The following is a 25,341-nucleotide window of genomic DNA, read 5'->3' on the forward strand; positions in this document are numbered from 1 at the left end:
CTGTAGTCCATGAAAGCTTATGCTCTAATAAATTTGTTAGTCTCTAAGGTGCCACAAGTACTCCTGTTCTTCTTTTTGCGGATACAGACTAACACGGCTGCTACTCTGAAACCTGTTATTTTTAACAATCTCTAGGCCTATTCTGATTTGGTGAAAGAGAAGTCTTGTGTTCATATAATTTTTTGCAGCAGGTAATGAATGTAATGGTTGAAAAATTAATCCTTTTAAACTGAGGACACCTGACCTTAAACCTGCCCAGTTCATTGTTTTTGGATCCTGGTCCAATCCATTATGTATAAATGTTTGACAAACAAATTGTAAAATGTCAGATGAACATTCCATTATGTCAGCGGTTTTGATGCTAAATGTAGGAACATTTCAAGTCAATAAAAAGGACTATATCATTTTCATTTTGTACTTCTAGGCTCCTGTATTGAATTTAATGCAAATAGAAAAGAAACATGTTTTTTTGTTTATTGCATGAAGCATGTTTCTTGTAAATGTAATAGGAAGCAAACATGAGACTCTTATCTAACAACCATCTCTCTTGGCTACCCTCTATAGAGCTTGGACGCTTACAGTAGCTGTTAGCACCATTCCATCATCATAGTCAGGCCATAATTATCCTTCCTAACTTTATTAGCTTCATTTAATTAAAAAAATGAGCAGTATTCCTGGGACAGACTGTTTTCACTTTTAAAGGTGAACAAAAACATTAAGAAAAATGTTCTAACCTTGCCACAACCGCTGAATGCCTGAATAATCACTAATGGACTTTGTTACTGCTATTTTATGTTGTGCTCTGACTTTACTGGGGGTGTGTCTTTACTGTGTGTAAACTACACTGGCATAATTGTTCTGGCATAGCCCCATAGTGTAGAAGCAGCCAGCACTGACAAAGAAGGGGTTTATCAGTGTAGGAACAGCCACCTCCCCTAATGAAGTTAGCTATGTTGACAGAAGTCCTCTTCCATTGACATACCTGCACCTACACTGGGGGTTATGTTGGTATAGCTTCGTCGGTCACTAGTGAGGTTTTTCATATCTCAGACTAGCATAGTTCTGCTGACGTAACTTTTCAGTGTAGACCAAGCCTGTGGCTCTGAAGCACTATTGTAAGATTTGTGTTTTCATGAATTTATATTATACCTTCATATCAATCTCTCTTCTTTTTTGCAGTCTGTGATTGTAAAAAGTGTCGAACGAAATGCCTTAAATATGTATGAGGCAAGGAAACGTCTCCTGGGACTTGAAAGTAATGGAGTCACCATAGCAGCAAATCCATCTACAATCTCATGCCCCGTTGGCCTCTCGTGTCCTGGTTTGGACATCTTGCCCTCAGCAGGGTTAGGACTCACTGGACTTGGTATATACTTTACTCTTGTTTTATAATGTTTGAAACACAGTTCACATGTACTGGGAAGTACAGGACCAGCTATACTTTTGAATTATGAGTAGCATTAGGTGTTGGAAAATTTAAGGCCCACCCTGACATTTCAAGAGTATTTGTCATTACAGAGCATCCTCCAATGTTTTAGTAATGGATAGTGGGAATAGTTTCAGTGTATCCTCTGAAAGATGGAGAAGTTTAGACATTTGAAAACTAAACTCTTTACCCATTCAACTTAATGTATATAAAGGGAGGTACTCCTTTTCGGGTAGGGTAATACGTGAGAGAGAGATTATAAGTCATGTGTGGCACCCCATTTATGGCTTTCAGAGAAACCCTTATCCAAATGAACCACCTTACTCCTGGAGATATTATTTGACTTGTTAAATAGAAACTTTAGTGGGTGAACAGGGAAAAGACTCCTTGACTACATGGAGATAGTTTGCCATTTAACATTACTTAAAGGTTAGCCTTAGGTAGCAGCAATGTTTGTTTCTGACTGTAGTAACTAAATATTGAATGACACTGTTTCTTCAGAGAGACAAGGTGGATGAGGTAATATCTTTTATGTTACCAACTTCTCTTAGTCCAATACAAGCTATTACCTCACCCACCGTATGTCTCTGATATCCTGGGATTGATACGGCTACAACAACACTGCAAACAACTGTTTCTTCACTCATGTGTTATTGGCACTTGTCTGTCAGTATAAAACTTAAACCAGGAGTGTTTATATTTTCCGTCTCTTTCTAGAAGAGAATTATTGTGCCATAAATAATCCAGGAAGGAATTATCATTTTGTGTTTAAAAGCTATAACTGCTTGATATCTTTGTTCACCAAAAATACGTACAAGCTTATGTATAGATATATTACGTTTTTTCCACCGTATTTGGGTTCTCAAACCTTCTCCATGCAGGACCATCACTGACAGAAAAGGGATCAAACTAGCCATATTTTCTTTTGACTCACAGTTCAGCAATCCATTATGGTTGCATCCCAGAATCCATGCTTGTGACTTGGGTGGAAGCTGGAATCTTGGCTTGTGCCATCTGTTTACATTTTGATACCATGCTCCTCCCCCATGATACCAGTACTTTACACATTTACAAAATGTGGGGAGTTTTGTGGATGAGTTGTGGATGTTGGCTGGGGTTATGGGTTCTTAGGGGTGATGAGGTTTGCTAGTGGAGGGAGGCAGCATGGTATTGCTAGGTGAGGATATGCTGCTTCCTCTCTCCTTCTTCCTCCACGCTTACACATCCATGTGCTCCAAAGAAGGCACAACTTAAAGAAAGTCAAGACTTGGCTGAGAGGAGGAGGGCTGTAAAGTAGCTGTTACCTCCTCATCACCTTTAAGCAATGCTTCCCAGAAAGGTTGGAGAGACATGAAAGGGAAGAGTGAGAAGCTGTTTTTGGTGGCTGTATGAGCAGCAGGTAGAGGCACTTAAGTACTGTAGTGGTGGGAGCCAAATTGATAGAAGGTGCAGAGATTCGCCTTAGTTTTGTTTAGCAGCCACTGGTTTTTGGTGAATTCCCTTTCCCCATTTGCACGTGCACACTTCAAAAATCCCTGTCCTAAGTTGTGTGTATGCTCTCTCAGCAGAAATAGCACTGTAATTTTTGTAAAATATTTTAAAAATCAACACCAACACTTAATATAACCCTTTAAAAATGTTCTTTACAATTCCTGTATAAACAAATGCATAATGGATATAATTGTTTTGACAGGTCTCTTAGGTCCTACTGCCTTATCTGTCAACACCTCTACTGCTCCAAACTCGCTCTTGAATGCCCTTAATAGTTCTGTTAGTCCTCTACAGAGCCCAAGTTCAGGCACGCCCAGTCCTACGTTATGGGCAACATCTCTTGCCAACACAAGTGCCACAGGTCAGTAGATGTTAAATAGAAATTAAATTAGTTCTTAATTATTCACTAGAAAGAAAACTGAAAAAGACAGACCCATTCATTCTTTAAAGTCTCATAGAAGGAAAGAATTATTCAGTGTATTTTCTTGTAAATGCATAAATATCCAAATATGAAGATTTTTAAACTAACATAATTGTGTTTTTATAATGTCACATGCAACTTTGTAGATTTTTTTTTTTTAAATGGGAAAAATATCTTATCCAAAGTTTTGGATAGTGCATGAAGTAATTGGTTTGATTGGTCATTTTCAATATAATTGTAATTCAAAGGTTTTATATAAAATTCAGCTTTTATTCAGCCTGATGTACTCAACTTGTCAGTGAACCAGAAATGACTTCATTTTTGTTACAGGTTTTTCTGCTATACCACATCTGATGATACCATCTACTGCCCAAGCTGCTTTAACTAGTATTCTGCTATCTGGAGTGCCTAATTATAGTCAGAACACTCCATCTCCCCCTCCTGGCTTGACTCCCGTTGACATTCATGTCAATGGCATGAAATCCGAGAACAAAAAAGTTTCAACTTCTTTAAACGGTCATGTAAAGGTAAGTGGCATGATGTTCAGTCTGGTCAAGATGATCTCGGTTTGCAATGAGCTTCCTCTGAAAAACTCTAGGAAAAAAACTAATTGCTTTAATCTGTTGTGACTCTTTAAGATCATTTATTTCAAATTGTAATAAAAATGCTCATAAAATGTAACTTGAAAAACATTAAGCCAAATTATCCCAAATAAGAATTTTCTGCCTGCCTGCATGGCAAGAAAAGGGGATCAGAAACAGATTTATTTAAACATGTTCTTTTAATAATTTCAGACATCAAATATCAAGTATGCTGCACTATCTGCCTCATCACTAGGAGAAAATGTGTTGAGCACAAACCACAGTGATTCATCAAGGCAGACAAATAGTCATAGCACCTCAGAACAAGTGACCACCAAGTCAAATACAGCAGAAGGTAAGTTTTGGCATTTGACCTGTGTTATTCTGGTTGGTAATGGTAATAGCTTGACGGTGTTTGTGCATTTTACAGACAAATTGTGAAAGGTAAGATTAATTTTTGTGTCAGCATTTTATCCTCAGCCACACTGGAGGACAGCATTGCCCTTCCCCCCCCAATACATGTTGTCCAATGGATTACATATTGTCTACACGTAATAGTTGCACCAGTTTAGCTATACCGGCAGTTAAAATTAGTGTGGATGCAGCTAGACCGGTATAAATTGGCTTACACCATATATAGTTTATTCCCGTGTGGGAAGGGGAGTAAGCTATTTGTGTATTGTTCATTGCAAAAGTAAAACTAGTTTCCAATGGAGAAATTTTCAGCTTGACATTTGGACTAAGATTTTAAATAGTAACTGGTGATTTTTGGGTGCCTCAATTTTTGATTGCCCATACATTAAAATACATTAAAAGCTTCTGGATTTTTAGAAAGTGGTGAATATCCAGCTTCTGATAATCATTCCCCTTAAGATGTTTCAGACTGGTCCCAGAAACTGAGGCCCTCCAAAATCACTAGTGACTTTCAACCTTAGGTTATAAGTTTTGACATTATTTGCTGTAATATGGCTAAAATCCCACATAACTTGAAAAGATACCCCTTAGTTTTATAGTACACATACTATGTGAATGTATGCTCCTAATTCTCTATGCATATATGAAGTATAGTTGTGTGCTTTCTGACTTTGCGAAAATTAGTACATCCTTAAATGCTAGCCCTTTATATGCCTTTTATGTAAAATAGTTTTAATTCTATGCAAATTATTGCTACTGATTTTCTAAATATACTGTACAGCAATGTATTGGTGTGTGAAAGGGTTTTATTTTACAGCTCTTTTTTCTTGGTCTTGTAGGCTGCAACGATGCTTTTGTAGAAGTGGGCATGCCAAGAAGTCCGTCACATTCAGCAAATGCCAGTGATCTGAAGCAAATGATGAGTTCTTCCAAACAGTCCTGTACTAAGAGGCAAACAGTAGAATTACTGCAAGGAACCAAAAACTCTCACTTACAGTATGTTACATTCATGAGTATAGAATCATAGAATTTAGAGATGAACTATAATATTTAGCATGTTCTTTGGGGGTGAGATGCGTGGTTCAGTCATTGATGAATATTGGAGAATTGGTTTAAATCAGATTAATTTTTCAACCATATTTAATTTAATAAACTACTGTTTGTTTTAGAACAGTCCCTTTAAGTTGTTAATATTGTAAACATTTTTGACATCTAAGAATTCCTTCCTCTACATCTGCCTATCAGAAGTCCTTGCTTTCTCCAAGACTGGCTTCTCTGAGAAGTTTTTGTTACATATAGCTCTGTAATATTTTTTGTGTGTTTTGTAACACCAATAGATTTTCATAGCTAACTTTAATTTGCTGTGACAAATACTGTTCTTGAGATTTGTTTTCTTAGTGAAAAATAATCCTCAGGAAATACTGTTACATTTTCAAAGCTTGAATAAAGACAAAGTTTAAAAACAGAAAATTAGCAATGGAAAAAAACTTTTGAATAATTTTTTCAATGCAGGAGTATTCCTTAGTACCCTTATATTGTTTAGTGTTTTCTCCAGTGCAGTTTTAAATTACTTAAATGGGTTTTCCACCACTACTTCTTTACAAACAAGGCATAATAGTCTTCACTGTTAAGAAATAATTAGGGCTGCTGATTAATCGCAGTTAACTCATGCGATTGACTCAAACCAATCACAATTAAAAAAATGTATCGCGATTAATTGCACCGTTAAACAATAGAATACCAATTGACATTTATTACATTTTTTGGATGTTTTTGTGCTTTTCAAATTGTATTGATTTCAATTACAACACAAATATAAAGTGTACAGTGCTAATTTTATATTGTTTTTATTACAAATATTTGCAAAAAATGATAAACAAAAGAAATAGTATTTTTCAATTCACCTTATACAAGTACAGTACTGTATTGCAAACTCTTTATCGTGAAAGTGCAATTTATTAAATGTAGGGTTTTTTTGTTACATTACTGCATTCAAAAACAAAGCAATGTGAAACTTTAGCACGTACAAGTCCACTCAGTCCTACTTCTTTTTCAGCCAATTGGTAAGAGAAACAAATTTGTTTAAATTTAGGGGAGATAATGCTGCCCACTTCTTAATAACAATGTCACCTGAAAGTGAGAACAGGTGTTCACGTGGCACTGTTGTAGCTGGCATCGCAAGATATTTATGTGGCAGATGTGTTAATGATTTATATGCCTCTTCATGCTTCCGCCATTGTTCCAGAGGACATGCTTCCATGCTGATGATGCTCATTAAAAAAAAATAATGCATTAATTAAATTTCTGACTGAACTCCTCGGGGGAGAATTGTATGTCTCCTGCTGTGTTTTACCTGCGTTCTGCCATATAGTTCAAGTTATAGCAGTCTCAGATGATGACCCAGCACATGTTGTTCATTTTAAGAACACTTTCACTGTAAATTTGACACAATGCAAAGAAGATTCCAATGTGAAATTTCTAAAGATAGCTACAGCACTTGACCCAAGATTTAAGAATCTGAAGTGCCTTCCAAAATCTGAGAGGCATGAGGTGTGGAACATGCTTTCAGAAGTCTTAAAAGAGCAACACTCTGATGCGGAAACTACAAAACCCAAACCACCAAAAAAGAAAATCAACCTTCTGCTGGTGGCATCTGAGTCAGATGATGAAAATGAACATACGTCAGTTCATTTGCTTTGGATCGTTATCAAACACAACCCATCATCAGCATGGATGCATGTCCTCTGGAATGGTGGTTGAAGCATCAAGGGACATATGAATCTTTAGCACATCTGGCATGTAAATATCTTGCGACACCGGCTACAACAGTGCTATGTAAATGCCCTTTCTCCCTTTCAGGTGACATTGTAAACAGGAAGCGGGCAGCATTATCTCCTGCTAATTGTAACCAAAGTTGTTTGTCTGAATGATTGGCTGAACAAGAAGTAGGACTGATTGGACTTTTATGCTCCGAAGTTTTACATTGTTTTATTTTTGAATGCAGGATTTTTTTTGTACACAATTCTACATTTGTAAGTTCAGCTTTCATGATCAAGAGGTTGCCCTACAGTACTTGTATTTAGGTGAACTGAAAAATACTATTTCTTTTGTTTTTTACAGTGCAAATATTTGTAATAAAAACAAATATGAAATGAGCACTGTACACTTTGTATTCTAATTGAAATCAATATATTTGACAATGTAAAAAACATCCAAAAATATTTAAATAAATGATATTCTATTACTTTTTAACAGTCCGATTAATCACGATTAATTTTTTAAATCGCTTGACAGCCCTAGAAATAATTCCTTCATTCAGCCTAAATTTTATTATGCTCAGTTAGCTTATTTATTTTGATTTATAACAATGACAGTTGTCTCCACCCAGTAGTCTCAGTATATACATCTCATTCTAGTTACACAGCTTTGGAACTTCCTAGACAATTCCTGCTGATCAAATTCAAGTATCTAGACTTATTAATTTTAAATATAAATGGTTTTGTTTTGTTTTTTTAGTATTCAGAATTCAAGCAGTCTGTCCGGGGTACTTTCCTTATTAGGAATTCTTTAGAAATCTAAAGTACAATTGCTTTTCGGGTTCCTCAAAGTAAGCGGACAACTATAGCTGAAGTTTGTAGAGAAAAGTTGATAATACCAGATGCTTTTGTAAGTAAGTGGGACTGAAGTTATAAAGAGGTGGCTTTCCCTTGCCTTGCTTCTGATCACAATTCACTTTATTGACCATAAGGTGCAAGGCATTTCAGTTTTCTGGGGAGAAGGGGGAACTTGGGGCATTTTCTAAGGCTTCATTTGAAAGTCTTTTTTTGCCTTAGAAAATGTTTCTTAGAAAGGTAATGTTTGTATACTGTTTTTTCTTCAAATTTACTACCAACTTTCTAGAAAGTGTAGTTCATTTATTCATTGCACTGAATGTTCATTGTTTAAAACATGGAGTAGTGATTGAAACCATTACAGATAATTCTGAAGAACAACTGCCTTTACTTTTCCAGCACCACAGAGAGATTGCTTTCTGATACTGAGCTGAGTGCTTCTGAAAATCACGTTGCTGATAAAAAAGCTCCTGGTAGTGAACGAGCAGCAGAGAGGGCAGCAGCTGCTCAACAGAATTCTGAAAGAGTGCGTCTTGCTCCACAGTCGTCATATGTAAATATGCAGGTACCTGTCTCTACACCCAAATCTAGTGCATTGTTAGCATTGATAAATGTCCAGTGCAAATAATATGAAGTGACTGGCTTGGCCGGCTACATGACTTTTTTTCAATATTTGGATTGTAGACAAAAACATCGAACAGTGTTATCACCTTCAATTTCCTCCCACAACATGGTGCATTTTCAAACTGGTAATGTAAAGCATAAATATGAGCTTACATCTAATAAATTTGGATAAAGACAAATTAATCTGTATCTAGGAATATGAGAAGGTGCAGAAGTTACATAGCTATCTTTCTTCTCTCCAACCCTTCTCTCAGTTCTTTTAGGCTGAATCCAGTTGCCAGTTGATTATAAGAGGCATTGCCTGATAATAGCAAAAAACAATATGTGTATAAAATGTTTTTCAGGCTTTCTTTGTGAGGTTTCTAGGCTTTTTTTGGCTGTATGTGGATTTTAGATATTTTGTGACATGATTTGATGGCGAGAATTATGCAGCCTTCTCACATAGGCAATAAAATACATTTGTGACTTTTATAGAACTTTCCTATCTAGTTGGATTTATCCAATCACATTCTTGTATATGCACTCCAAAGAAAGTATTAGAGAGCAACAAAACCTGATATTCAAACAAAAAAAATCTCCTGAATATGCTTCTCAAAATTCTGATGAAAGAAAAGATAAATGTAATACAAATATAAGCAGGGAATAAACTTCATTTCATAGAAATATAGGTCTGGAAGAGACATCAAGAGGTCATCTAGTACATATCCCTTGCTGAGTAAGAATTAAGTATATGTAGACCATCTCTAAAGATGCTTGTCTAACCTGTTCTTACAAACTTCCAGTTACAGGGGATCGTGCAAACTCCCAAAATAATTTGTTCCAATAATTTGACAATCTTGATAGTTAGATTTTCCTAATACCTAAGCTAAATCTCTCTTGTTTACTCTGTGTGTGTGTGTGTGTGTGTGTGTGTGTGTGTGTGTGTGTGCGCGCACACGTAAAAATGTTACAGCTTTGAGAAGAGACATGTTCATAGAAATGCTACTTGAGATTTTTCATAAGACATGTCAACATGCATTCGTCTCTTTGTCTGTTAGTGAAGTCCTGCCTGTGGATTAGGGTGTGTCTACACAGGGTCATTCACCAGCAGAGCTATATTGGTATAATTATACTGATATGCTAGTGTAACTCCCTGTGTGGACACACTCTTATTCCAGAATAAGAGTGCCTTTTTCCAGTTTAGTTTATTTCACTTTGAAAGTGATATAAGGGGAAAATGGAAAAAAGCTCTCTTATACCAGAATAAGTGTGTCCACATGGGTTATACTGGCATAAAGTTAGCAGTATAGTCATACCAGTATAGTTCTGCTGGTAAATTTATCACTATAGATGAGCCCTTTACATAGGCCTCTGTGGCAAATAGTCAATCACTGGTTGAGATTCAAAGCGTTCACCTTTACCATGACCAAAGTTCTAGTCTCCCAAGGGAAAAAAATATCTTCGGATCATTCCAAAGCCCTGCACAACATCAGATATCCCTTATACTAATCAGACTCTGCAAAATAATGCCTTTTTGTAATGCATATTTGTGTGAACAGATTTATGATCTGTAATGGAAAGAACGAGTGTAATTTACTAAAGAATTGACATCCACAAATTATATACATTTTTATTACTCTCATTGTGATGAGCAGTATAACATGTTTTCCTGTATTACATCAAGATACTTTTCTGAATAAAAGGATTTAAAATGAAGATGGAATCTAATCTGCAAAGGGTATAGTCCAGAGAACTGTGTGCAGAAAAATAATACTTAGTGTAGTTGTTTAATTATTTGTTTTCCTATTATAATTAGACTTGTTTCTTCTAGAGTTTTAAATACTTAGTCAACAGACAATTCAGAAAAAAAGGTCTCAAGTAATGCCTTGTAAAAACACTACCTATGCAGACTTCACATACTGCTACAACTTTCCTCACATGAAAGTGGGAGAGAATAATTTACAGTACTAATTAGCTAGTTTTGAATGAATGTTTTACGTATGTCAGGCTTTCATTGGACTACTGTTACATTGTTGTGCAGTGCTTACCATTCTTCCTAGATGAATTCATGGACCGTGATAAAAATTTTTGTTTTTAGAAAGAGTTGTTTACTGGAATGACATTTAGTTAGAGCAGCAATTAAGACATTTTGTGTTCCTTTAATTTTTAGGCATTTGACTATGAACAGAAGAAGCTATTAGCAACCAAAGGTATGTGAAGAAACAGTGACTTCTAACATGCATCTATTTGTCAGTATACTGGTCAAAGAATTTTTCTAAGGTTCAGCTTTGCAGTTTCTATATGTTTTTAGCTAAAATGAAAAGTTGATAAGTACAATGAACTCAATGTATTTATGTCAAATGTATTTTGGGGATATTTTGATACCAGTTCATAGAATAGTATTAGTACAAATTCAAAGTTACATGGTAGATACATTATTAGTAGTACTGTACATAGACTGCTAGTAACACTGTGGATCTGAAACATTCTGGTACTTGTAATAACCTTGGGGATGAATTAGTATCAGACTAATTTTAACAAGCACATTGCACTCATTTGCCACTTCTGGAAAATGGTTGCTTTTTTCTTTAAACATCATGGGCCTGATTCTCTTCACTTCCTTCCGCACAGTGTTTACTACTCTCTAGCTTCAGTGGACTTACTCCTGTCTTACAGTGGTTTAAGAAAGGGTGGGAATCAGGCCCTGTTGGGGATCTGAGATGCTGGGAATGTACCGTTCTGTGGGTTAATGTGATCCATTTGTGTCGAGAATGTCAGTATTTGGCCTGAAAGATGCATTTATCTGTCAATACATGGAGCTTAATGCTTATAAAGGTCTTTTTCTTTGTATTTTTAAGCTATGTTAAAGAAGCCTGTTGTAACAGAAGTGAGAACTCCAACGAATACATGGAGTGGCCTAGGATTCTCCAAATCTATGCCTGCAGAAACGATCAAGGAACTAAGAAGAGCTAATCATGTATCGTACAAGCCATCTATGACAACTACGTATGAAGTATGTAAAATTACAGAACATTTTAAATATGTTTTCAGTAAATTGCATAGGCATTTCTTAAACATGAATGTTTATATGTTTGTAAAAGTCAGTCTTGTAAATGAGATTCTTAACGGCATTAGTGCTTGAAGATACTGCATAATCTCTTCCAGAAAAAAGCTCCTTGTATCTGGGCATACTGGGTATATCAAGTACATCCATAGAATAATGGGAATGCCATTGTTAATCTTCAGTTTTTAAAAAAATCTGTTCCCAACAATTGCTCTTCTGGAGCAAATTAAGAACAACACAGGAGTGGGATAATTTGGTTCAGTGCATCAGTAAAGGGAATCAGTATCTTACAATAGTCATTGAAATCTAGCCTAGGTTGGTTGCTATGTTTCGTGAGATGGAAAAAAAAGCCATCCCTTTAGTATGAAGGTAAATTGTAATAAGCTTGCTGCGGGTCATTAGAGTGACGTTTGTGAGTACAGGGGGTGCAGTTCACACTCCCTTTTGTCCCGGGAGTTGCTGCATTGGGATTCACTCCTGTGCAAGGAGAGTGGCACCTCATCCCTTAGGGACTCTGCTGGGAAAGAGCAGCTGTAAACTTCACAGAGGGCTTACTAAAAGGCCTAAGTCAGAGGCTGCACAGAGAAGGCCCTGTCCTCTGCTTAAACTCCATTATTTGTAATAATTCTGACATTGTTTTGCATTGCATTATGCTGTTGTAACTCTGTCAAGCCCCACCAAAGCCTACCTCCTCTTTATTTCCACCCTCATTCATGTTGTCCAAATTCTAGGTAGGTGGGCTCTTTGGGCAGGGACCTTGACTGACCTGGGAGGCACCTTCCCATACTACTTTGGGTGCAGTACACACGTTAAACCACAATAAAGGTGTGGCGTGGAGCTTCCCCTTTGGCATGCATAAAGTTAACATATGTCTTTCAGCTACATGTGGTAGGTTTGCAGTATTGAATATGTAAGCCAGAAACATAGAAGAAAAATATGTAAAGCGAAACTCAAAGCCAATTTTCTGATAAAATATACTGCTAACATTACTTCTCGGCTATCAGACTGATTTGTCTTTGTATATTTGTTAATCTGTTTCCCATTTTCTCCAAACCGTTATATGCTCACTGTTTCTACAAGTTTATTAGCAGACACATTATTCCAGAAGAAAAAGGTTTTGTGCCTTAGTCACTTGGACCAGGCACAAACCACATCCTCAGTTCTTTCTACTGCTAAACTCTTATTTTTACAGTGACTCCAGTTCCCAGTTCGGTATGTGCTGTTATGCAAACATCTGGGGAAAATAAAAATCCTAGATCACTTGTAATATATTCCCTGCTTCCCTTTGGCTGTTTTCAAGACTTTGTTATTCATATCAGAAAGCACGGCTGGTCACTTTACCCCTTACATTTTCATTCTTGATGTGGCCCAGAAGGGATATGCTGAAGAACTGCTCTTCAGTAAATAGCAATTGTCTTGATATCCAGTGCTAACATTTGGGAAGTTCATTTGCAAACTAAGCTCACTGGGCAAATTTTTTTCTCCCTGTGATATTTTACTTTGTGTTTTATTTCCCAGCATTGCTAGCTCACATTTTATTGTATCACAACTTGTAATCACCACCTTGGTCAGACATATTGTAGATAGTCTTTTATTTTCTTTTAAAACAGACGTGGATTCTGTCCCTTCTTTCACTCCATATTCACCACACTGTCCACCAACCTAATTTGTCCACCTGAAAAATAGTTCTACTTTTCTTTCAAGTGATGGCAGTTATCCTCTGTCATTATAAATGTATCAAGGAACAGCTCTATTAAACTCCCGTGATCCTCTGTGCTGTTTGTTAGAAAGGGTTGGTGAAGCTGGTGGAACTAAGCAAAATAGTGCTAGTTTAGAAGGCTTACAGGAGTGAGACTGTACAATAGTAAAACGTAATTCCTGTCACTTCTACTCTTTGCTTTGGCCCTGTTCTCATCTTCCGTTCCAATTAACTTATTCAATCATCACACTCTCTAATGTCTGAGAAGCTCTATAAAAGATAAACTCAAGAGAGAAGGTTTTCATCTGGCGCTTTGTGGAAATGTATCCTTTTCCCCAGTCAGGCTTCACCCCATGCATACTTCATGTATACTGTGGCTGCTGTAAAACAAAACAAACACAAAAAAGTCAACCTTTACCAGCCCTTATCCCATACAATTCTAGATACTGAAACAGGAATTAACTGCAGCATCTCAGATTCTAGTGTCTGGTTAATGTTGGTAATTTCTGACTTCTTAATGTAGACAATCAAATTTAATGTGTAGACTGTAATTGGTACTGCGGTAATCTGTGCAACTTGTATGTTACTTAGAGATGCTAGGTAGATAGCTGTGTGAGGAAGAGACCGTAGAAAAAATTTTGTGACAAACGGTTAAGAATATAGAGCATTTTGATATGAAGCTAGTGTTTTTTTTAAAAAGTAACTTCTGCTTAAACTTATTACAAAAACAGCAGTTCTGTCAAATGCATAAATTGTAATAATTAGTTGGTTCATATTTAACTACAGGCAGCATATTTAAAATTGTTGAAAAGCTGTCGTGTTAACTGGGCTGCTTCAGAGAAACGAACTGTCAAATCACAATGTAACACTTCTGTTCTGAAGTAATTTTCCTTGTGGTTTCTTGCAGGGTTCATCAATGTCTCTCTCACGGTCCAGCAGTCGGGAACATTTGGGAAGTGGTAGTGAATCGGATAACTGGAGAGATCGAAATGGTATCGGTCCCTCAGTTCACAGTGAATTTGTCTCGTCAATTGGCAGCCCCAAGCGGAAACAAAACAAATCAAGTAAGTAATATCTTGTCAGTGCATTTCATCAGGGAATACAATTATGGGACTTGGAAGATTAAGTTTTTTGCTTTAATCCTGAGGTCCTGAATTTTTTAAAATAATAAGTATTTACTTTAAGGAATTGAAAATACTTAATTATGTTAAAGATTTTTTATGTTTGTAAAAGTACAAAGTAAATAAAAATCTGTATAATACTACATAAAATGTAAAAAAACAAAAAAAAAATTCAAATGTAAAACGTTTAAGGTAAATGATATAGTATAGCCTTTTTTTTTTTTTTTTTTAAGCTCCCTGCTATCTTACTGTCTTTTCTGTGAAAGTTTCTATGAAAACAGAGTTTATAAGAGCTCATCCTTGGACGCTCATGATTCTGCTGTGTTATCCAGATACTGCAAAATACTAGCTGAATCTGATGGAGGCTTCCTGATGAAAGTTATGACTTCTTCCAGCTGCCACGCTTTGATGAATTTTAAGGCATATTATATTGATTTTTAAGTAGGGTCACCAATACATTTGGTAGGTCCTGGCAGATTACCTTGGACACCTGTTTCCTTGGATCCAACCTGCAAATCTTACAAAGATTTTTTTAAACAGATTTTAAACCAGTTTTCTATGAAAATTGTTTTATACCCAAAAGCAGTTTGCAACTAGTCTGTCTTCTAGGTTGATCTTTTTTTGCCAGGAGGGAGGAAGGAGTGGAGCAAGAAAGTGAAGAATGGGAGATTTTGATTTATAATAAGTTTCATTACTGTTGGGGTCGGGGAGGATGAGGACAGAAATATTCTGCTGTTTTTTGTTTTAATTATTTTTTGTATTATGGTTTTCCTGAATCAGTGCTAAAAGGCCTAAATCCCAGGTTTATTTGATAATACATTCAGTAAGAATTGCACATTTTTAGAGAAAATAGTTTAACTTAAAGAAGGAAATGTTGTTGCTCTTTCCTAGCATTTGTAATCATTTACATGGTATTAACACAGTGAATTACTGCATATGGTATTTCTACAGTGAACATAATAAAAATGAGCTTCATAGTCTATCTTCAGTATCAAGCTCACCTAGTGTCTTGAAGTCAGTTGTTTACACAGGGAGGTCCTAGTGTAATCAGAATGATAAAATAAATGCATTTTAATCCTTTCTTAAACTTTAATAAGACACTAACCTTTAAGTCTAAAGGCTGCTCAGTCCATAGAAGCCATAGCTCCTTTCTCAGAGCCTGAAACATCTGCAAAAATGTACTTTTTGTTTTGATTTAAAAAAATATCCTTTCTTCCCCACACTTGGCTGATAAGCCTTTTATGGTCAATAGGTGACGAAAAGGGTACAATAACTGTGTGTACTCGATTGTGCTGTTTGAGATCTACAAACTTGAAGTGTAATTTTAATTCCTCACTTTTACTAGTAGAATTTAAGAATTTTGACACATTGTACAAATCTTCTTCAAAAACTTGGGCCCATCTAGTAAAATTATCTAAGGTTCCAACTTACCTTTTCTAAAATACATTCACAATTCAGTAGATAAGAAAACAAAGAATCACTGAGCGCTGAAGCGTTCTACTTTTTATAGCCAGGTAAGTCTTCAGGAGGCAGCAGCCAGTCTAGCTGAGGGAGTCATTTCATTTCGCTCTCCTCACTCTGACATCAGCCCTGGGGGCAGGGCCTATGGCCTCCGGAGATAACAGCTCAGTGAAATTAATGGTATATAAAAATAACTATGGTAATGCAAGGGGATGTGATTGCACACTTTGCCTGTGAGCTAAACTGCTATGTGCTAGGGTGTGCATCACGTGGATCCAGCTCCTTTGTTACAGGCAACACTGGTACTAATGGACCTTGTTTATAACTTAGCCAAATTTAAATTGTTCTGGCTGAAATTCTCCATGCCGGGTGTCTGCCTCAGGAGCTGTAGGAAGTGAGAGACTAAAAGAGGCAGGAGCATAGGGGATGAATAGAGGCAGGAGCCAAGTTGGTGCAGGGGAGGGGATAGAAGCTGTAAGCGGAGACAGGATAGTGGGGGCCATGGACAGGAGCAGGGTGTGGAAGAAGCAGTAGGTAAGGAAGTAAGAGCAGAAGAGAACCAGGAAGGTACTGCAGGGCCTGGGCAGAAGGATCTATAATTACTAATATATTCCATACAGAACTTACAATTGAACACAGGATTCTTGAGTCTCATTATTCCTCTGCTATCTAGCAAATAGCTGTGAAAGCCACTGGCAATGTGTCTCATCGCCCTCTAGTAGGAGGCCCACATAGAAGATAACAGCCTTCTACTGCTTCCTGTTACACTTATCAGCTCAAGTGGTAGAGGACTATGCTGTGGGTCTCCCTGCTCATGACCCATATGGGGGTCAATATAGTTCCACATGATGGAATTTTTATTACACGTTATGTTCAGAACGCAGCTCCAATCAACTTTAGTTGCAGTTACGAGTGCTCAGCATGTCTGCAAATCAGATTTCAGGTGTCTCAGATTGGATAGCCAGAAAATGAGAGAGACAAAGTGGCAATGTAAAAATTCTGGTTTACATGACTTGCCCAATTTTCTGCATGTGGCCATTTGTCTTTATCATTTTCTGGGTATCGAGTTTGAGACATCTGGGGCTCTGATTTGCAGAAGTGCTGAGCTAAAGTTGATGGGAGCTGTGTTTTGAACATTTAAAGTACTATAAAGTGTGCTGAAAAATCAGGCACTAGGCTTCTCAAATTGGGCACGCAAATATAGTTGACACTTTGGGTCTTCATCGCCTGTTTCTTGTGTGTAAAATGAGAATAATATAACCACCTCCTCTCTCAGGGTAATGTCTGTAAAGCACTAAGATGCTACGATGAAGCCATCATAGAAAAGCCCAGGTAGAAATTAATAATTCTGCATTTAGTGCAGGATTTGGATGGTGTGCAGTAAATAACTATACACCGTGAGACCACATGCTGAATAATGAGTGCAAAAAGAAATATTGAAAAGCTGACCATTCTGTGCACCGAGTAGAAAAAATGGCATGTTAACGTGTAAAGACTATATCATAATTCATGTACACAAAGGGGACCAAATTAAGTTTGTACAACTGTAATTGTGGTATTTACTAAGTTTTGAGTGCTTGACTTGGCAACCTTCATGGATTTTTAATGTAGTTTTGGGGAATGTGATATTTATTCAGGTAGTCCAAATATTCCCAGATCTACTATTTTAACAAACAAACAAAAAGTGGCGTAGTTGCTAGATTACCTGGCTATCTTTCGCAGAAGAAACTCCAGGATTCCATCCCCAATGAAACCTAAAGGAGCTGCTTACATTTGTATGGGGGGCTGTGGAGACAGGGAAGAGGTTCATGTGCAGTTGTCTTTTCCAGCATTGGATAGACTGGGGGAGGGGAATAGAGACCTGATTCTCTCTCCGCCTTTATGTATATTAAGCTCTGAGCCCCATCCCCATTAAAGTTAATTAAGGTACAGCCTTAAATACAGCTTAATCCTTAAAGCCTTAAATGTGCTTTAAAATACATTCCTGTGTCCTTTTCATTCTCCTTCATGCCCTAATCAATAATAACAAGGTATATTCTGAAAATGGCCACTAGAGTTTAATTAACAAAAAGTTCATTTGAAATTCAGCTGGTTTCTACAGATTGCTGTTCTACTAAACAACTGAATGGAATATTCCACCTAACAATAGAATTTGAGGTAATTTGGCGATTAAAACATGCTGTTTGAAGTGATTGAAATGTCAAGTGTACATCCTTTTTGCCTTTCAGCTGAACATTATCTCAGCAGCAGTAATTACATGGATTGCATTTCCTCGCTGACAGGAAGCAATGGCTGTAACCTGAACAGTTTGTTTAAGGGGTCTGATCTGCCTGAGCTGTTCAGTAAACTCGGTTTGGGCAAATACACTGATGTATTCCAACAACAAGAGGTCAGTCTTTTTAAGAGGCATTTTACAACCCTTTGTGTACTTCCTGAATGAAATCACTGTCTCTCCTAGCTGCAGTATTTTCACTGACAATTCTATCAAAGCTATTCAGTCCTTCAATTTAGAAATGACCATTCTCAATCCTTAGTAGACCTAACTAAACAGGTTTCCACTAAATTATCTTGACATATTAATAACATTGAACTTAAGCATGGTATTTGTTAATAAAGATATTTGTGCACACACAAGATGTGTTGTGAAAGGCTATGTCCTTGAATTCACTTAAAGGGGGCACTCACCCATGGTCTGCTAGCCCACATTCTGTTGTGATTTATTGCTGTTAATATTAATAATTATGTTTGAAATAAACTTTCCTTCTATAGAGATCGATGATTGGATCTGAGATTCCCATTTACATTTACAGTAATTAGGGAAAATAGACTCTTATGTGTGCAATTAAGTATCATTTAATCAACATAATTTTTCATGCTTCTGTAAAAATGATACCTTTACTTTTTAGTCTCTATTTGTCTTAAATACATAGTACTAAAACAAGCAGTTATCTGTGTAGTCAAGGGTTGCTGCATATATGACATTTCTGATGTCTATTTCCCTTTTTCCTCATTTTTCTGACATTTTAATTTTAACCAACTGTCATTGATTGGAATTTGGTAATTGTTGGTGTATAGGCATAATAAAATGAGTTTATAGAATAAATGTAAAGAAAAAAGTTAAAGGTAACTTTTTTTTTTTTTTTTTTTTTTAGAAGCTATCAGCACCACACTTATGGCTAATAGTTCGTGGGGAGTAATTCTCAATACAGGAAGAAAATGGTTTCCTATAGACTGTGGATTTGTATGTTGTGTAAATTACCCATTTTAATTTGCTTTGTTTTTGTTCATAGATTGACCTTCAGACCTTCCTTACTCTCACAGACCAAGATTTGAAAGAGCTAGGAATTACTACTTTTGGTGCCAGACGGAAAATGCTGCTTGCAATCTCAGGTGAATAAAAAGCATTTAACATATACATGATTATAAATGTCATGATTTAAAAATATACTGTACTTTTTCCTTTGCTCAGTTGAATTGTTTTGGTTTGCATAGTCATTAGAGCAGCTCAAAGGAACTGTATCGGACAGACAATCTGACCCACAGAGAGCATATCTTACCAGCCACTCCTTGTAATAAAAAGGCAGTTTTTAAATTTTGAGACACTGTAAGGACTGTATACCTTCCACACAACAAATAGGATTCTAGCTGCATAGTGTTGTATTGTACTATTAAAATTAGAGCTGAGCAGAGAAAGCCAATTCCATTTTGCAACGGTTTTCAAAGAAAAATTTCAAAATTCCCTGTAAAAGGGAATAGAGCTTGGGGACACTGACTCCAAGACAGTCCGTCTGGCACACTGTCCTGAACCTGGGGCTCCTGGGAACTCTGCTTACCAAGCAGCAGTAAGATTGAGAGCCAAGACTTCCATGCTCTCATCTCCCTATCAGCTCACCAGGCTGGCTGCTTAGGAGCCAGGAAAGTGAGCTGGTAGGTAAACAGGCAGGTATGCGATGGAAACCTGCCTGACAGGCCTGTCCTAATGTCTGTAGGAACTTCAGCTGAGTTGAACAATCTGTGCGAAACATTTCTGTTTCAACAAATGGACAAATTCTGATGAAAAAATGGTTTGTCGGATTTTTTTTCCAACCAGCTGTAATTAAAATGTCTTATATCTTACTACAATAAAGGAAAATCAAAGTACCACTCTTGAAGATACACAACAGGATAGCAGTGACCAACTTGAACTTGTTCAAGGGACTGGAATGGCATAAGATTTCATTTCATATTTTGCATAGAATTATGTTTGAGATTCCTGTTTTCCTTGGCGGTGAATCTTTTTACATTCAAGATTGTAAGCTTTCTTCTGATATTTTGTGGAGCATGACAGATTTATTTTTTTTTAATTTGCTGATGTCATTCATGAATGCATTTCAAATTATGGCTTAAAGAGGGTAAATGAATAATGTATTCAGATGAACAGTAGAACTCATCAAAAGTCTGTCTGAATCACTGGCAGCAAAGATTATACCTGTAATGGAGAAAATTGTTCACTATAACAAGGGACTGGAAAAAGTACTTTGTATGAGTGATGACTCTACTGAGAAGTTTATACATAGATCTGAATAATGGCCCCTATATTGGAGGTGGCAGGTCCTTATTATAAAAACATTACTAATGTGTTAAAAAATAACCAATGTGCTTTGGGGAAATAATTTTTTCCAACTTCAGTTATTTATAGTTAGTATACAACATGCTCTGTTACATCAGATTATATAATGTGCACATGCTGCTCAGTATGTGATGTGCACATAATGCATTCCTTTCTGTGAAGAATTTGCAGGCTTTGAACAGGATTTTTTAAGCACTCCAGCTGGGATCATTTCATCACTTTTAGGATGGTTTTGCCTTTTTGTTTAGAATTTGTGTACAAATGATTTTGGCAAAATATTATCTCTTGAGGCATTATGTTTAATCCTAGAAACCCCTCAAATAAGAGGATTAATTTCAAACTTCACCTGCCCGGAAATAAATATGGCCCTCTGCTGCATCAAAGTACTAGCGTGGCACCATCATTGAATTCAGAATTCCAGCAAATTATGACAATTACCCTGTGTTTCGCCTGAACAATAATTCTTGATAGCATTTCACGGCATTCTTAGTGTCCTGACCAAATACCAACTCGGGTAATGTCTGTTTCTGTAAACTCCCTTTGCAGTTTTCAGTTGGAGCTATGGTTCCCCACTTCTAATGTTATAATGAAATTGCATTATTTAGAGTAGTTTTGCTCCTGAATCAGCTCCCAATATTAAAATCCAAATGTGCTGTTTTCCATGTAGAACTGAATAAAAACCGAAGAAAGCTATTTGATCCATCAAATGTACGTGCCTCATTCCTGGAAGGTGGAGCTAGTGGAAGACTGCCACGTCAGTATCACTCGGACATTGCTAGTGTCAGTGGTCGCTGGTAGCACTAAATTGTGGCTCACAAAGTGAATTGTAAAGATGGACTTGCCAATCCTGTGGACAGCTTTCACTGCACACCACCCTCTGCACTTTGGGAGTTTGGGTATCAAGGACCAAAGCATTTTGTCTGCACAAGTACTTGTGCCAAAAAAAAAAAAAAAAAAAGAGAGCGCGAGAGAGAGAGAAGACACTTGTCTGTCATTTTTCAGAACACCAAATGTGGATTATGTTTTACTCTTGTAGATTGGACAGCATTTGCAATAATAATAATAATAATAATATAGGGTTCTTTGTTTAGTATTTTATTACCTATAACTATAATGTATGCACTGAATTTTTACTTTGTTGAATGAAGGAAAAATGAAGAGCTGGGATGCCAGAGAGCTTAACTTTTGGTTTTATCAAGATGGAATTTTCTGGTACTGCTTAAAATAATTATTGAGGTCTTTCTGCACTTTACATGTTCTGTTTTCTTATCCTGTGGGAATTATTTTTCTCTTTCATTTCCATATAAAATATTGTATTGGCACTAATCAAATTTTGTCAGGTGATCCTGCAATAGTCAAATCTCCTCACTATAATGGTACTAGGAATCAGTCTTTATGTAGATTTTTTTATATATATATAAATATCTGAGGAAAAGTTGCAAAATCAAACCACTTGCAAGTGGACCAGTCCTATTATCTCTTTATGAAGCAGCCTAGATCTGCTTACAATGAAACTAGTTCACTGTAACAGATGCAATGAAAGACCAAAATGGACCTTGCAATATTAACCCTTTGCAGTTGTCATATTTAACTGCTGCCTGTAATGCTAAAACTGATTTTAATGGTTCTTTCAAATCAAAGGCCTATTTTTAGTATACTGCCACTAAAGGACATCTATTTATATAAAACTTTTCTTTTTAGATTCTATACACCTTACAATATGCATCAGTTTAAACTGAGATCTACTAAATATTTATGGTAGAAAATGAAAGGCATTCATCAAACTAGAGCTTTGGGCCACCAGTTTGATTAAACAGACAACTAATCTAATTTGACAAGACAGCACTGTTGCCATTTATTATGTGAAGCATATTACTTACATGACTATGCATGCAGCAATTAAGCAACATACATGAAATAGCTGTAATAGCATCTCTTTTGTTTAATTTAGATTTGTGATTGTCAGCTATGGAAGTGTTTAGAACTCCAAGATGAACTATTTTTGAAAGAAGTTATATTCAACAAAGAGTCCATGTTATAAATGGCTAGAGCTAACTATTGCATTCTCATACTGTGAAAGTCCAAAAAATCTGGCAATACTATTTCTGTGTCTTTTCAGATGTCTTGTTATGGATTGATGAAGGGTTCTCATGTAATGAAGGAAATCATAAAGTGCCTCTTTTTCTGCAATGAAATATGACATTTCCAAACATTAATTTGTTGAAAAGCATTCCCCTAGGAAATATTGTGACTTACTTGTACTGTAATGTATTATTTATGTTCAGTGTACAAGCCTTTTAAGATGGACATAAACCACTGTCAAGTGCTCTTAACAGAAGACATTAGAATAACCATTTACAGTAGTTGGTTTTTATGCAAAAATGGGGTGAGAAATAGTTTTGACACTTTCTGTGTATACATCTTCTAAGGTGAGAAAAAAAATCAGTTTATGAGAAATTTGCACACAAAGGGAATTTTTAAGAGGTAATTGCTTTGAGGACTTAGATGATGAAGCAGTAATAAAATGACCTGTTGCAATTAGCAAAAATTAACTGCTCAGTATGGGGTTCAGCCATATCCACTTAATGGTGTATAGTGAAATAACTTTCACTGCAAATAAAATAACAGCTAACTCTTTCAGTGTTTAATGTTGCAGGACAATGCAGTTTGCAAGCACAGAGCTGTAAGCAACAAAGTTGTGCCCAAAGTCTATGAACATATCGGATACTTGCGTATAATTCAGGCACGCTCAACTTTATCAAACAACTATGAGAGCTTAAAACGCTGATCCTGGAAATAATTACTCTTCTGCTTATTTTTATACTTGTGAGTAGTCCCATTGACATGAGACTACTTACTTGTTCAAAGTTGAGCACTTGTGGGCTTGCAAGACCTAGGTTTGAAAATCGAGTCTTATATGAACTTGTGTGTTTAGTTTTACATAATATTTTAAAATTAGATTAAATCTTTAGCAAATCCACTTAGACATTTGCCTACTTAGTTTGTGTAATTTTTTTTAAGTTTCAACATTTTACTTCAGCAAAAACTCCACATGTCACTTTCTTTCATTTTTTTCATAAATACATAACATGCGGTTTGACAGTATTATATCTGGAAGCTGAAATTCTTACAATATTAAGTTGATGTGGTCTTTTGCTGAGCAGTGCTTATATCATCTATTACCAAAGTGAAGAATTTCCCAGTAATAACATTATTTTCAGTAGGGCTGCACACAAAAAAACACACACACTGGAAAACATTTTTCTCACTTCTTTTAATTTCATGAAGGGAATATGACAATGCAATATACAGTGTTGTCAATGTTGTATTATGCACAAAATATTTGACTTGCTAGATTAAAATGTTAGTTTTAAATCTGTGCCTTAATAGTGACCAGTTATCTGTAAATATAGAGCAGATACAGATTGTATTTTTTGTGGGTTGTCCTTTTAGTGATTTTTTTTAAATGAAAGGTGGAATTAAAAGTATTAAAAATGGGAATTTTTTCAAAACTAATCAATTGTTACATGGAAAAAAATAAAAGTATGTAACCCCCTGGTATTCTGTTTGGTAAGTTAAATGGTTTTTATTTAGACCTGGGTCCAGCTGAATTTTAGATCTAGTCGCCAGGATTGTTCACTTGTTTCTGCATTATGGCCCTTGTAGTATCCCTGACAATGAAGAAGAGACAGGACTCGGGTAGTAAGCAGAAGGTATTCTTTATTTGGGGTGCTAGACACAACCATTGTAGCTCTCTCTAGCTTGCAGACTTAGGAATATAGCCTTGTTCTGCAGTGTGTTAGTACACAGGTGCCGCTAAGCCCTCGCTCAGATTTGACAAGCATGGAACACATTAATGACTATGCTGCAGTCCTGACTAGGGTTGCTCTTGTCTTTTGAATTGTTTAATTATATTAAGAGAAATTAGCCATGAGGCACATACTAACACCATTATTATAATATGTAATTTAGATATGTTTTAATAACCTATGTCTCACTCCCAATGACACCCTCGGCAGAATGCACAGGTCCCCAGTGCCGAGACATGATGCAGCCCTACTATGGATTGCTAATAGTACAGAATCTTCTGCACACCCTACACATCAGAGTTAATTTAACCTTCCATTCCTCATCTAATTTCTTTGAATCCTTGACCCCTGGATATGGTTTTACTACAGTAAAGTCAACACCTTTCAGATATTATATTAATACCCCTTAGTGGTACTTTCTAAAATAGGTGTAAGAGGTTACATATATTTGTGTGTAGAGATGCATAAATTGTGTGTATATGTGCATATATATGTTTAATGTAAAACTTTTGAAAAGGTGCCTACAAAATAGAACTTGGGATTCCTTTGGGGAAGTGCTTCCAGTGCTCTCGACTCAAGAAATAACCTAGGACATGGGTCATAATATATTAAATATGAAAAGCTTCCTTCAGTGATGAACATTTTTATCATCAGTTTCTACAATGTAAATACAAAACAGTTATCATGAAAAATCTGTATGAATTCCTTATTGGATCTATTTCGAAACTAGCTTGTGCACAAGATGCTGTGAACATCTATAAATATGTTCCTTCAGCTTTCTGACTTTCTCCATCATTAAGCTGGGGGAATTTGGACAAAAGTTGGACAGCCCTTGGAAAATTTTCAAAAGGAGTTCTCTTGGAATGCTTTGAACTCCAAAAATGTGGAATGAATTTATTCCATACTATTCAGATAGTTAAATCCATACCCCAGAGTCAATGGTATAAATTCCGGGATGAACATTTTTGTCTTTATCAAAAACAAAAGTGGTGGTTAAAGCCGTTTAACTTCAAAACTCAGTTCAGACTTAA

At 36.3% G+C, this 25,341-nt stretch overlaps 1 protein-coding gene across 2 annotated transcripts in view; it reads left to right on the forward strand.

Moving 5' to 3' along the window:
- Positions 1 to 21,459, forward strand: part of BICC1 (BicC family RNA binding protein 1) — a 209,920-nt gene extending 188,461 nt beyond the window's left edge. Inside the window, exons 10-21 of one of the 2 annotated variants that reach the window (XM_034776029.1) lie at positions 1,180 to 1,366; positions 3,120 to 3,278; positions 3,669 to 3,865; positions 4,133 to 4,274; positions 5,173 to 5,329; positions 8,344 to 8,509; positions 10,718 to 10,757; positions 11,406 to 11,560; positions 14,218 to 14,374; positions 18,121 to 18,281; positions 19,183 to 19,282; positions 21,169 to 21,459. In XM_034776029.1, coding sequence (XP_034631920.1) covers positions 1,180 to 1,366; positions 3,120 to 3,278; positions 3,669 to 3,865; positions 4,133 to 4,274; positions 5,173 to 5,329; positions 8,344 to 8,509; positions 10,718 to 10,757; positions 11,406 to 11,560; positions 14,218 to 14,374; positions 18,121 to 18,281; positions 19,183 to 19,282; positions 21,169 to 21,299 — 1,752 coding nt within the window. In that variant the 3' untranslated portion in view covers positions 21,300 to 21,459. The remainder of the gene's footprint in view (positions 1 to 1,179; positions 1,367 to 3,119; positions 3,279 to 3,668; positions 3,866 to 4,132; positions 4,275 to 5,172; positions 5,330 to 8,343; positions 8,510 to 10,717; positions 10,758 to 11,405; positions 11,561 to 14,217; positions 14,375 to 18,120; positions 18,282 to 19,182; positions 19,283 to 21,168) is intronic. The other variant, XM_034776030.1, reaches the window with a different exon arrangement.
- Positions 21,460 to 25,341: the final 3,882 nt, after the last annotated feature.

Source organism: Trachemys scripta, chromosome 7 (assembly GCF_013100865.1).
Source record: "Trachemys scripta elegans isolate TJP31775 chromosome 7, CAS_Tse_1.0, whole genome shotgun sequence".
Taxonomy (NCBI): Eukaryota; Metazoa; Chordata; order Testudines; family Emydidae; genus Trachemys; species Trachemys scripta.